This window comes from Condylura cristata, unplaced genomic scaffold, assembly GCF_000260355.1.
Source record: "Condylura cristata isolate star-nosed mole 26May11 unplaced genomic scaffold, ConCri1.0 scaffold00024, whole genome shotgun sequence".
In the NCBI taxonomy this organism is placed as follows: domain Eukaryota; kingdom Metazoa; phylum Chordata; class Mammalia; order Eulipotyphla; family Talpidae; genus Condylura; species Condylura cristata.
Window position 1 is genome coordinate 9,184,453 of NW_004567125.1, and position 12,452 is coordinate 9,196,904.

General features: G+C 56.4%; 1 protein-coding gene across 1 annotated transcript in view; it reads right to left on the minus strand.

Moving 5' to 3' along the window:
• The window catches only part of VSIG8 (V-set and immunoglobulin domain containing 8), a 6,896-nt gene extending 1,577 nt beyond the window's left edge, over positions 1–5,319 (minus strand). The window contains exons 1-6 of the mRNA XM_012728902.1: positions 5,268–5,319; positions 2,025–2,200; positions 1,500–1,701; positions 1,180–1,401; positions 400–519; positions 7–162 (exon numbers count right to left, since the gene is read on the minus strand). Of these exons, the coding sequence (XP_012584356.1) occupies positions 7–162; positions 400–519; positions 1,180–1,401; positions 1,500–1,701; positions 2,025–2,200; positions 5,268–5,319 (928 nt within the window). The remainder of the gene's footprint in view (positions 1–6; positions 163–399; positions 520–1,179; positions 1,402–1,499; positions 1,702–2,024; positions 2,201–5,267) is intronic.
• Between the last annotated feature and the right edge of the window lie 7,133 nt (positions 5,320–12,452).

Here is a 12,452-nt window from a genome sequence, read left to right on the forward strand (position 1 = left end):
CCCCGCCGCCGTTGCCGTAGCCGAAGGCTCCGCGGGCGCCGCCAGCCCCGGGGCCGCCCCCGCAGCAGCAGCAGATGAGCCCCCAGATGCCCATCATCAGGCAGGCCAGCATGAGCAGGGAGCCCAGCACAGCGCCGATGATCATGCCGACGCGCTTCGAGTCTGCAGAGAGAGGAAAGGGGTCAGCCTTCTGCAACCCCGGGGTGCCTGGCTCGTGCGCTGCCAGGGCAGGGCATCTGTGGCAGAGGGCCCTGGGTGCAGGGCTGCCAGCCCTGGGACATCCCTGAGGACTCTGTGGAGTCGCTATGTGTTTGTGTTCCCAGGGCTGCTTGAGGCAGCCTGCACCAGACCCACCCACCCTCCTGACCTTCCCCCCACCCCTACGACCCCTGCACCTACCTGAGACCTTCACTTCCACCACGCACACGCTGTAGCCCACGTGGTTGGCCACGGTGCACTGATACAGCCCATCATCCTCACTGGAGATGCTTTTCAACACCAGGTCGCCATTGTTCATGCCTGAAACACAAGAGTATGGTCAGTGCTGCAAGAAGGCTCAAGGGCCTGCTGTCTGAGAGCCCCAGCCCAGCCCCTGTGGGGTGAGGTGGAAAGAAGAAAGATGTGTGAGTACACGGGTCTTTCTCAGCATCAGATGAGTCACCTCCTTGCTGGAGCAAAGAGTGGGGAAGAATCCCAGGCTCAGGCCCTGTTCAGCTACTCTGCCACCTCAGGGAAACACGTTCTCCCCTAGGGCGAATGCCCTCAACCATCCAGCGGTTAGACGAGAGCTCTGCCACCCTTTGTGAGCACTGCTGCAGTTTACACACACCTCTTAGCATTTAATCCTCGTCTGTCCCTGCAAAGCAGACCTCATTTTCCCCTCTCATATACAAGGAAGCCTGGGCACAGCGTGGTTATGCCAACCCGTCTTGCAGCCAGTAGGGTTCAGCAGGAACTCAAGCCCAGATCTGGCTGCCAAGACGGCATTTTCCAGACTAACCACACAGCTTTTGACTGACTTCCCCCACCTTCTGCCTACTCTTCTTTCCTTGATAGCAGCTTCTGGAACAGGCCCAGGGACATAGTCTCCCCAGGGGTTCTAGGTTTGACTCAGTGCCTCTGCGAGCCCCAGCAGGTCCCCAGGTCCTGACCTCCTATTGCTTGCTGCAGCTCTCTCACCTTGATTCATGGAGCCGTGGAAGGATTCCTGGTAGGAAAGGTCAGGGTGGAAGCTGTGCTGGGAGTGGTAGGAGCCGGCTCGGTAGGGCTGGGTGTGCCCGCTGATCTTGGCCCATTTGTAGGAAAGAGGTTGGGTGCCCCCATTGGCAAAGCATTTCAGGACCACATCATTGCCTTTTGCCATGTGGCCCTCGGTCCAGCACATGGGCACTGCAGGCCGAGCTGTGGGGAAGCAGCAATGGTGAGCCAGGCCAGTCAAGAGAAAAAGCCATCCCAGGATGAGAGCTGGGCAAGGGAGGCCCGGAGGGGTTCAGCTATACCTTGTACAGTGACGATGACCTTCCGGGAGGCCATGGTGGTCTTCTTCACCCGACACTCGTAAGTGGCCGTGTCGGATACCTGCAGGTTCATGAGGTTGATGGAGGCATCGTACTGGCTGGGGTCTGAGGCTGCAAAGCGGACCCTCTGCTGCAGATGGGGCAGGTTGCCGTGGTTGATCCTCTTGTCCTGATAGCTTAGGAACTGTGCAGAAGAGAAGGAAGCAGGTGATGGGTTGGCAGAGTCAAGGAGAGCCAGGCAGATGGGCTGCCAGTTTACTGAACTTCTTGAGACTTTACTTTCCCATCTGAAATATGGAGCAGTGTTGACTCATTCACTGGCCTCTCAGAATGTGAGAGAGCAGAGGAGCTGGAAGCAGATGAGATGAGGTGGAGCAGATGAGATAAGGCCATACAGGGAACTCTTGAGGGCAGGGATCCTGCCTAAACTCTCATCCCTTGGTCCATTCCCCGAGAGGCCTTGGGGCAGTTCACGGTGATATGTAGGGTAAGGAGCCTGGCACTCACCACATTCTCCCTATGTGAGGGGTCCGAGTTGAGCTGCATCCACTCAATGTCCAGTCCATTGGGACCATAGTCCTCAGGGTCCAGGATGTAGGGGCAGCCCAGCCTCACATTGTCACCTTCTGCCAGGTACAGGATCTCCTGGCCATCCCCGTTGATCCGCACAGCGGACAGCAGCGCTGGAGAAGGGCACAACAGTTCGGGGGCGAGCAGAAGCAGGGCTTGGGGGTCAGCTTCAATGCCCTCATTCCGTATGAGCATTCAGTGGGGGTCCCCCAGAGAGTAGAGGCTGCTTGGAGTGTGTGAATGCTTGTGAATGTGCATGGGTTGGTAAGTGCATGTCCATATACATGTATGTGTATCTGTCTATATGTTACATGTAGGAAGCCCTTGAAGGCACCATATATATGCATAGCTATTAGGTGTGGTGTGTGCATAAATGGTGTGTGTGTGTGTGTGTGTGTGTGTGAGATATGGACAGGTGCCCCTGGGTGCTTGTGTGTCCTGTGAGGCCATTTACACACACCACCAGCTAGGTATCTACTTACGTATTTATATGAGCATGTATGTGTGTCTGTGTGTATATGCAGCTATGTGTGTAAGTGTGTGTGTAGTGAGTGTTCCTGGAATGTGGGTATGATTATGTGTGTGAGTGGAGATGTGGGTGGGTGTGTGTTCTGGGATGTGCTGAGTGTGAAGCATGAGTCAATGTGTATGTATGAAGGAGTCGGAATGTATGTTTCTGGGTGTGGGGGTGTACTAAGTGAGTATATGGGTGTGTGAGTATGTCTGCCAGGGGGTGTAGCTGTGTGGGCACTTCTGGGGTGTGCAAATGTAAGTGAATGTGTGTGTGTAGCGGGGTGAGAGTGTATGTGTTTCTGGGTTTGCACAGGTGAGTATGAATGTGTGTGTGAAATGCGTTCCTGATCATGTGATTCTGTATCTGTCAGGTACAGCCACCCACATCTCGCCATGGGGGCCCCTCCTGCTGCTGCCCTGGCCCCACTGAGTCAGCCCTGGGTGAGAAGCTCGGATCTGAGCTCCTCTCCCTCCCCTGTTGCCCCAGGCAAGCGCTGGCTCCAACCGGTTGGACCTAGAGAAGAATAAGAGGGGGTGTGCCCAGCACCCCAACCTTGACAGGCAGGGCAGGCAGGCTTCACCTCCCAGCCTCCTGCAAACCCCCTCCTCAAGCCCCTTGCTCAGCCCATCTTTCTCTGGCTGCATCTCTATTTTGGGGTCCTAGCCCCTTTCTCAGGAACTCAAGTTTGACCCCTTCATACTCAGAGCGTCATGTGCTCCACCGAACACTGCCAAGGCCAAATGAATCAGCACAGACACACTTCTAGCTGCCTTCAAACGCAGGTGGGTACCCGCACAGCCCCACCTCCACTCAGACACATCTGCCCCCAGGGCAGCACGGGCTCTTCCGAAGACAGGCTGCTGCAGCTCCTGCCAACGCTGTGACCGCTTCAAGGCCAAGCAAACAGAGCCTAACTCTAGAGAGCCAGCGGCGCCTTCAGCACCCCTTAGCTTGCCCCTGGGGACGTTGGTTGGGTGTCGGCCTGGCCCCGGTCCTGCTGGCTCCAGGCAGCCTCTAACGGAGGAGAAGCCTCCTCCTGCCCTGGGCCAGGAGAACACAGCTCATTCCTGAGATAAGGATCCTGATGCCAACTGCCAAATCCTGGGGCCACACAGGCAGGCAGCACCGGGATGAGAGCAGCACTCCACCCTGGAGAAGCCTGAGGACACCACCCACAATGGGGAGACTCCACCCACAGGCCTGGCAAGCGGACAGATGCACAGGGAAGGGGCTGGAGGACGGCTGGCTGGGGAGGGTGCCCTGCCCTGCACTGGGGTCCCTGTCTGCTGCTGGCCAGTCAGAGCACCTCACCAGCCTCTCTAGAGCTCCTGGGAAACTTTCTCAACCTTCTCACAAAAGGTTTCAGTCTCAGAACTCCTCCCACTCCTCAGGAAGCACCAGCCAGCCAGCCAGCGGAGGTGGCTGAGCCAGAGGAAGCCCTTCCAGGGAATACGGGAGCAGAGAAACAGGAAGAGGGAGGAAGCTGGTGGGTGGACAGCCCCGGGGAGGGGAGCTCTATGTTGGGGAGGAGGGGGCCATCATAAGGTCTCTCTAAAGAGGACAGTGGTGTGGGGATCAATTGGCCCCACAAAGCACCTTCTTGGGGCCTCATCAATAGAAGTGTCTACTCTCAGCTTATAAATAATTTTGTACTTTTGTCCAGTTACTCTGAGGCCACTGACCCTCCCTCTGGGATGAGGGAGGTAAGAGGGGATAAAAGGTCCCCACAAGCAGGTAAAGACATAAACAACACGTGTCAACCACTTAGAAGTGTCCCCCACCCCCAAAGCATGGTTGGGGCTTCCTAAGGAACTCTGCTGCTGACTCTCCAGAATGCGGGTGCTACTAGTGTCTGCTGGAAAGCCGTCCATTCTCTCTCTCTTTCTCTCTCTCTTTCTCTCTCTCTCTCTCTCTCTCTCTCTCTCTCTCTCTCTCTCTCTCTCACACACACACACACACACACACACACACACGTATGCTAGAAAGGCTACCCCCTGCATGAGCCCCCACCCCACCCCGAACCAGACCCCTGGAAGGTCTCAGACCCACTTCCAGTGATGCCCACACAGCATAGCCTTGCTAGGACTTGCCCCACATGGGCAGGGAGCCACGGTCTCTGATTTTGAACTCTTGCCTCCAGGAGCACCTGACCAGAGTGGGGGCCATGCCAGTCGGCGCCCCCCAGCACTGGCTTTGCTGCCAGACTAGCCAACCCTAGGACGCTCTGCCCTCCCTATGCAAGGGATCCCCCAGCCAATGGCTCTGGTCTGAGGAGGTGGGCGAGGTCTTCAGCTGGGATAGCGCCAGCCTGATGAAAACGGAGCCTTCCCAGCTCCACCTTGGCCCCCACCCAGCCCTGTTGCTCACCTGGGCTCTGTCTGCCCCACCCCCGGTGCCCAAGCCTCGCTCCCCTTCACGCCCATAGTCTACTCCTCACTGACACCAAGAAGGTCCAGCAAAGACCTCCTCCCCACACACTCGGGCCCCAGGCCCTCAGGCATGGGGTCTCCTGGGGAGAACCCCCCCGGCCACATCCCAGCCTGGGCACAGCAGGGTGGGGTGGCTGTGCCAGCCAGGCACCGAAGGTCTCCAGCCCCGCGAGCCTCGCCAGCCTCGCTGCCCCTGGCCTGCCTGTCGTCATGGCACCCTGCCGCTGTGCTGCGTACCTGGGCTCAGGCACACGAGCAGAAGGTGGAAGGTTCCTCCTCGATTTCCCATGGCTCTAGGCTCCGTGTTTCCTCCGCCTGGGCTGGGTATCCCTGGGGCCGGCGGCTGGGGGGGCCGGCAGTAGTGGGGGTGTTGGGGACCTTGGAGGGGGAGCTGAGACCCAGACACTGCCCGGGGTGGCAGGAAGGTGCAATGAGTGCCTGGCTGCCGGCCGGAGTTATTTCTATGGGAGGGAGGGGGCCTGGTCCCCGCCTTGGGGAGGAGTCCCTGGAGCCCTAATTAGCGGGGTGACAGAGTGGCCTACCCAGGCATTACCTAGCCCGCACCCAAGCTCTTCCCTATCCCGAGAGTGGCGCAGGGTGGCCAGCGGGACTAGTAATTAGGCACCTGTTAAACTTCTACTTCCTCCTGGCCCCATCCTAGGGGTGACAGCAGCTGCCCCATTTTACAGCGTCCACAGAGCTCCAGCACCACTTATTTGCTGCCTGCTCCCTGGGGGAAATGGGGAAGAGGAAAGAGACCAGGCTTGGGGAGCAAGGGTGCCCAGGCCTTTTCACATTACACTGATGCCCTTCCCCCCACACACATCCTATTCCTCCCCTCCCCCCTCAGTGCAGGCTTCAGCACCCCAAATCCCTACCCTCCAAGTACCCCCTAACCCTACAGGGGGATCCTGACAAGCACAGGGACCGCCCAGGATGAGGCCTGTGGAAAAGGGTCCAAAGACAGGGACCCTGCGCTGGGGGCGACACCCAGGCAGATGAAAGGACCCAAGAGTGCCCAGTGCCTTCCCCAGAGCCTCTGGCCCTTCAAAGGCAGCCAGGCCTCCTAGGCTGGAAGGGGGAGGGGAAGGGGTGCATGTGGGAACAGGGTCTTCCCCTGCTGTCCCCTCTGGAGCCCTGGCCCTCCACTCTCTGCCCTCGCTCTCATCCCTGAGCATGAAGTCCCTGGGAGCAGGGGTTCGTGGGGCATCCCCCCACCTCCCACACAGGAGGAAAACCAGTTCTGAGGCCTGAACAAAAGGAGCCAGGTGTGTGGAGGGAGCCAGGTGAGCCACGGGAGGGGAGAACAGCAGAGAGCAGCAGCGTGGAAGAGTGGTTGTAAGAGAACAGTGCGGGAGGCCTGAGAGGGGGTGCCTATGGTTCTTTGTGCATCTTTCTTTAGGGGTCACTTGGTGCCTTGCTGCTGTGTCCAGGAGAGGAATCTGAGGGCCATCATCCTGGGGTGACTCAGCCCATGTAGCTCTGGACAGCTTGCAGTTGGGCCGCAGAGGGTCTTGGCAAGCAGAAGGAGAAAGTCTAAGACCCAGCTTTGCTGGTTGGTCCAGGAAGGGTGGCCGGTGGGGGGTCCTAAAACCAGCTTTGTGCCTTCCTGGACTCCTTGGTTGTTCCCCCAAGTGGGGGGAGGGGAGTTTGGGTGCTGAGTGCTCTGGTTCAGCACCTCCATCCCCTCATAGAGCTCCTTCCCCCTCCCTGATTTAGGGGCACAGGCAGGCCAGGGCGGGAAGAGGGGTCCTTACAGGGTTGGGGGTGCTGCCAGGGCCCACTCCTCTGGGGAAATAAGAACAATAAGGAAGGTCAAGGAGTCCACACATCTCTGCATCTCAGCATTCCAGCCCCTCACCTGCACGTCCAACAATAACAGGTGCCGTGGTGTACACAGCGAATATCCACATTTCCTTATTTATTTTGAGGTTTATGGGAAGTCCCGCACACTCTGGACAGCAGGGATCATTAGCTTCTCTTTACAGATAGGGAAACAGAGGCTTGCAGAAGAATGAGGATCCGGCCAGGTGATGATGCTGGGGCCCGGCCAAGTGAGGGCACCCAGAATCCTGATTCAGTCCAGGGTCTCCCAACAGGGGCCCAGTGTAGCAGCACAGACCCTGAGAAATCATGTGGGGTGAGTGACCGCTGGAGGGGACAATAGGTGACCAGGAAGAGGGAGAAAGACAAAGGGGTGAGATTGTGGTTATGTTAAAGGTGTGGGGGTGGAGCTTAATTGGGTTCTGGATTTTTGCACATGTTAGAGTCAGCATGAAGGCCAGAACTGGGATTAGATTGGGGTTGGTTAGTTGAAATTATGACTGATATTGAGGTCAGTATTGAGGTTGGGATTGGAGTTGAATTGAGATTAGGATTAGAATAACAGCTACAGTTTAGGTTAGGGTTTATGCCTGGGCTTGGTCTGATGACAGGAATAGAGTTTTCTTGCCTTTCAGAGCCAGGCTAGGGAGTGCAGTTACAGCAACATGGAAAACCAGATTGAGACTGACTTAGGATCTGAGGTTACAGCTGGATTAGCATTGAGTCTGGGGTTCGATTTAGAATAGGCCATACTTAGGGTAGGAGCATCAATTAAAGTTGTAAGGGCAGGGGGAGGGCCAGAGACCACAATAAGGTTTGCTTTATGCTGTAGAAGACCTCAGACTCTATCCATTAAATTCAAGTTTGGCTAGAATTTTCATCCTTTGCTCTGGGAGAATACAGATGGCACTGGAGTCCCAAGATTCAAGGGCTGGTTCCGAATATGAATGTGCTCACCTCAGCAATAGGAAACTTAACCCATAACTAATGTGCGCTCCAAAACCCTGCTGTACAGCGTAAACTCACCTCACACTCAAGGGCATTGGGAAGAGGATGCTGGAGGTTGTTTGCGATGAGGAGCTCTGATGCCAAATTAAACTAGGAATTGGGGTCCATCAGAGGAGTTTCTCCTGGGGGATGACTTCATTTTGGAGTCTAAAAAATGAACCACTTTTCAGGGTTCTACTCCAGAGCCCCTCAAGATCACCCTTACCACTCTCCTTTCACCCATTGAGGGCTAGTTGCCACCATCTCACATTTTGGGGCTACCAAGGCAGCTCCAGCCTTTTTGCCCTGGGCCCTGGGCCCTGCACAGGGCTTGGAGGGGGCGGGGTGCTGTGAGAAAACCTCATCTTTATAGCACAGGTCCAGCCTGCCGCCTGTTTCCTTCCTGGGCTTCCTCCTCTGAAGAGGCAGAAGGCCCTCTCCTGAGGCCTTCTCTCAACTCTTCCACCTCCCTTTTCCTCATCAGTCCCCACCCCAATTATTTCCCCACCCATTTCCTTTTCAGGCCCCATAAAGATCTGGATAAAGCCTAGAGTCTATGGGGTTCCCTCTGTGCCCCCAGAGAGAGATTGGGACAGTGATTAGCAAAGGCACAGAGACACAGTGCATTCAAATGGCCCATGGTACGTGAGAGAGAGGAGAGGAGAGGAGAGGCCCCAGCGCACAAACTCCCAAGGGTTCTTGCTTTGCCCTGAGAAGCCCATACCTCTCCCTCAGAGGCCTGACCCTTCAGTCACACCCCCAGGTGGGTAATATTTGCATCTAGACTGAGAAATCAAAGACAGAGGTTTATAAAGTGAACAGAGACAGAGGAGGGGAAAGCGGCACAAGGACCCAGAGACCATTTCTGCAATGGGGGTACGTCCCACCTCATGAAATTTTGGGGGCGCATGCCATGGCCTCAGTCACCTACCCTTCCTCTAAAGCGCCCTTCCCAGCAGCTCGAGCCGCACAGCCCCTGTAGGCCCTGCTTTCAACTGTCAGATCAACCCAGCCGGCTCCTCAGGCCTCCAGACACTTCAAGCTCCTGTCTCCCCTCAGGGCTCAGGGGTCTGCGTGCACACACTCACGCACAGACGCACGCTCATGCACACAGTGTGCAGGCTGCTGAGCCCCTCCTCCACCTCACATGCTCCCAGGCTCACCTGTAACCCCAAGGCCTGGGAGGTGGGTTCATGACTTATGGGCCACAGTGGGGTGGGGTATAAAGCCATATTGAATGTCAGAGAAGACGGAAAGGGGCCCCCACAGACATGGTCACAGACAAGCCAGGACCCGCTGTAGTCCTGCTGTTCCACCAGCCCGAGGCTTGGAGCCAATCCAGGTAAGGCCATGGAGGAATGAGGAGAATGGGGGCTTTGTGGGGTGTGATGGGGTATGTTAGAGTCTGTTGTAAAGGAAGGATGAGATGCTTGCCTGAGGCAGTTTCAGAGCTGGGTAGTGCTAGGAGCTGAAGCAGTGGATGGGGCTAGGGTCCGTGGGAGGGACCTTAGGCCCAATGTTCCTAACCTTAGGATTCCTGCTAGTCCAGCTTATAAGGAGGGGACCCCAAAAGAGAGCCTGGCTAGGCACACAACTTGCATTCTTGGCCGAGACTCCTGAGAACAAACAGCACGGAAATGTCCCTTCCCTTGAAAGGGCCGCCACCCCACTGTTTCATCAGCAGAGCCCCAGAGGAAAGAGTCCCAAGTAAGTGCTCTGGGTCCAGCTGTTACCAAGGCAAAGTGGAGCAAAGAACAGCTGGTGACTTTTTCAATCATTCTCTGTCCCTTCTTCTCTAGAAGTAACTACTCTTTCTTTTTCTGATGCTAATAGGTCAGGCAGTAGGCTCCTGGGGTGTTGGCAATGCTCTAATCCGTGCCTGGGTGTTGTATACAATGACATTGCTTTAGTCAATTGTTTATTATTTTTTGTGAAACTGGATGTACCTGAATGTCCGTTTCGTAAGAAACATTCAAAAATGTCATTTCTCTCCTTTAAATGATAAGATAAAAAAACAAAGTACATTTTTCTTTTAAAAAGTAATAACAAAAATGAGCTCATGAGAAGCTTGTGAATTCCTGATGATGAACCGGAGACCAAGGGCATCCGGGCATCCCGGAGATCTGCCAAGCGCTGGACCTGCCACCTCCTCCAGAGACCGCTGGGCATGAGCTGGTCCTGGGAGTCTGCCAAGGAAATGTGGGGTCTGCCCTCACAGAGCGCCCAGTCGGGGTTGGGGAGCAGGGCCAGGGAGCCAGCCCACAGCCTGAGCTGCTCTGGGGACAGGGGCAAGGTGCCTAAACAGAGGTCTTACCTGGCAAGCCTGGCTGGGAGTGGAGGCCAGTGGTGGGAAGAGCGTGTCAGCCCTGGGGACAGGCCACTGTGCAGGTGCCGAGAGCCTCTGGGACTGTCCACCCAGCCCAGCCCGCCAGCCACTCAGCAGCACGAGAGCCAGTCCCCGAGAGGCCCAGGCCCGCATCAGCAATCCTGTGCACGTTTGTGCGTGCATGGATGTGTACACACCTGCGATGAATTAAGCCATCATCCTGTGGCCCCGACCTTTGAAACTACAGAAATAAAACTTCCTCTGCTTTTCTATCTGGATGCCCCCTGCTCAGGCAGTTTCTCCTGAGCTGACATACCCTGCAGGAAACCAGGGGCCTCTGCCCTGGAGCAGCCCCAGGCCGCCCAGCGAGCAGGGACTGGCAGAGCTAAGCCTCTGTGTGTCTGCTTCCCCAAGAAGTGCCTGACCAGCTTCCCGCTCCCCATGTTTGTTTCCCTGTTGCTGGGGCACTGGGAGAGGGAAGAAGCCAGTCAGGGCTGTGAGGACAGAGGTGGGGGGTGGGGCTCCCAGGCCTAGCCTCTGCCTGCCAACTGGTAGTCCAAGGGACAAAGTGGAGGGTTCCCCCCTTTCCCTGCTTCCTTCCTCAACAACTCACTCCCTGCCTGCTTAAGAGCCCTGTGTTTCCAGAGCTCTGGTCATCCCCCATGCAGGGTCTGCACACAAAGCTAGCGCAGAGTGTGGGAAAGCTGGTCTTGTTGTGTGTGGCCCCAAAGCACAGAACTGGGGCCTGTGGAGGCACAGCAGACCTGTGCTGACTCAGTTCGGAACTTCAGAGCACCGGCCGATCTGAGACGGACTGGGTTGCCTTTGAGGCAGTGAACCTGTCCAGTCATTTTATTCGCATTTACAGAGGAGATTCAAGCACCAGAGTGTCCTGGGATCCCCATTACCCAGGCACTCAAGCCCACAGCAGGGACGGTCCTTCCCCAGGATCACGTAGAAGAGCTCATTTGCTGTGGGCAGTCTCTCCAGATCCCCTCTCCCACACCGTCCTCCTCAACTCCGCTTTCTGGGAGTCTTTTGGAAAAGCCACCCAAAACTTCAACCTGCCTCCGGTCATCAAAGGTGTTGGTGTGACTGCCCCATCCCAGGAGGACAGGGAGCTTTCGGGGGTAAAGGCAGGGGTGTAGTTCTTCAAAGTCAGTCAAATCCAGAATCGCCCAGCCCTCTCTGGGACTCTAGATTTCCAGGATGTTGGAATGTAACCCAGGTGTGGTTTGTCATGAGAGTTCTCCAAGTGGAATGTGAGAGGGTGAGGGCAGAGGGGGAGAAGGTCACCCTGGGGGTGAGATGGGAATGAAGTCTCTGACCCGGGGTGAATCACGGTCCCCAAGGCTCCCTGCTGCAGGAGGGAGTAAGGAATCCATAGCCTCTACACCCACACTTCTTGTCTGAACTCCATCGTCCTCTCCAAGGCCACCCTCCTTACCCTAAAAGCCCCATCTGGCTTTGAACTCTCTGAGCCCCTTTCATCCAAGCTTAATCAAAGTGCTTTTACTGAGACCAACTAATGCCCTCAGTGACCCAAGTCACCGGTGGTGATGGGATGCTCCCAGGGGTGCTACATGACACCCCAACACCCCACTGAGTCAGGGACAGCTCTGCCACCAGGAAGGCACTGAGTCATACCAACTTCAGCTGCTTCTGCAGCATGTGCAAAGGCCCTGAGGCAACTCCAAGCCACAGTGGAGCCTGACAGCAACAGATACATGCCACAGGTTGGCACAGAGCTGCCAGAGCAGGAGCGCATGCCAGGCCTAGCTGCCCAAAGACCCCATTCAAATTCCACAGAGGAGCCCACACAGGGTCCTTCCAGGCCATACCAGTTCAGGCTGGCATTCCCAAGACCAGCGGCTCTCTGGAGCAGACACCACAGCAGAAAGTCATCCTCTTGGGTGATGTCATCGCATGGAGATGGCGATAGACTGGGCAGGGGAAGGAGGGGAGTGGAACTTCAAACATTCTCATTCCTTTACAACCAACGCAAAGCATCAGGCAGCACTCCTTAAGAACGTCCAGGTCTCCTTACGCTGCTTCGCCTTTGCATCTACCTGCCCAGCCCCCAACAGCTGATCCTGGCTTGGAGGGGCAGGCACACAGCTTACTTCCATCCCTCAACTCTAGGAGGGAGATGCCACCCCTGCAGGAGGAACTCCACCTGCCTGCCCACAGGTTCTACCTCAAGGTGAGGGTAGGCTGCTCTGCCTGGGAGGGCAGGCCAGTTGTTCCTGGGGTTCAGGTGAGCTGTTGTTGGGGAGAAGGGCAGG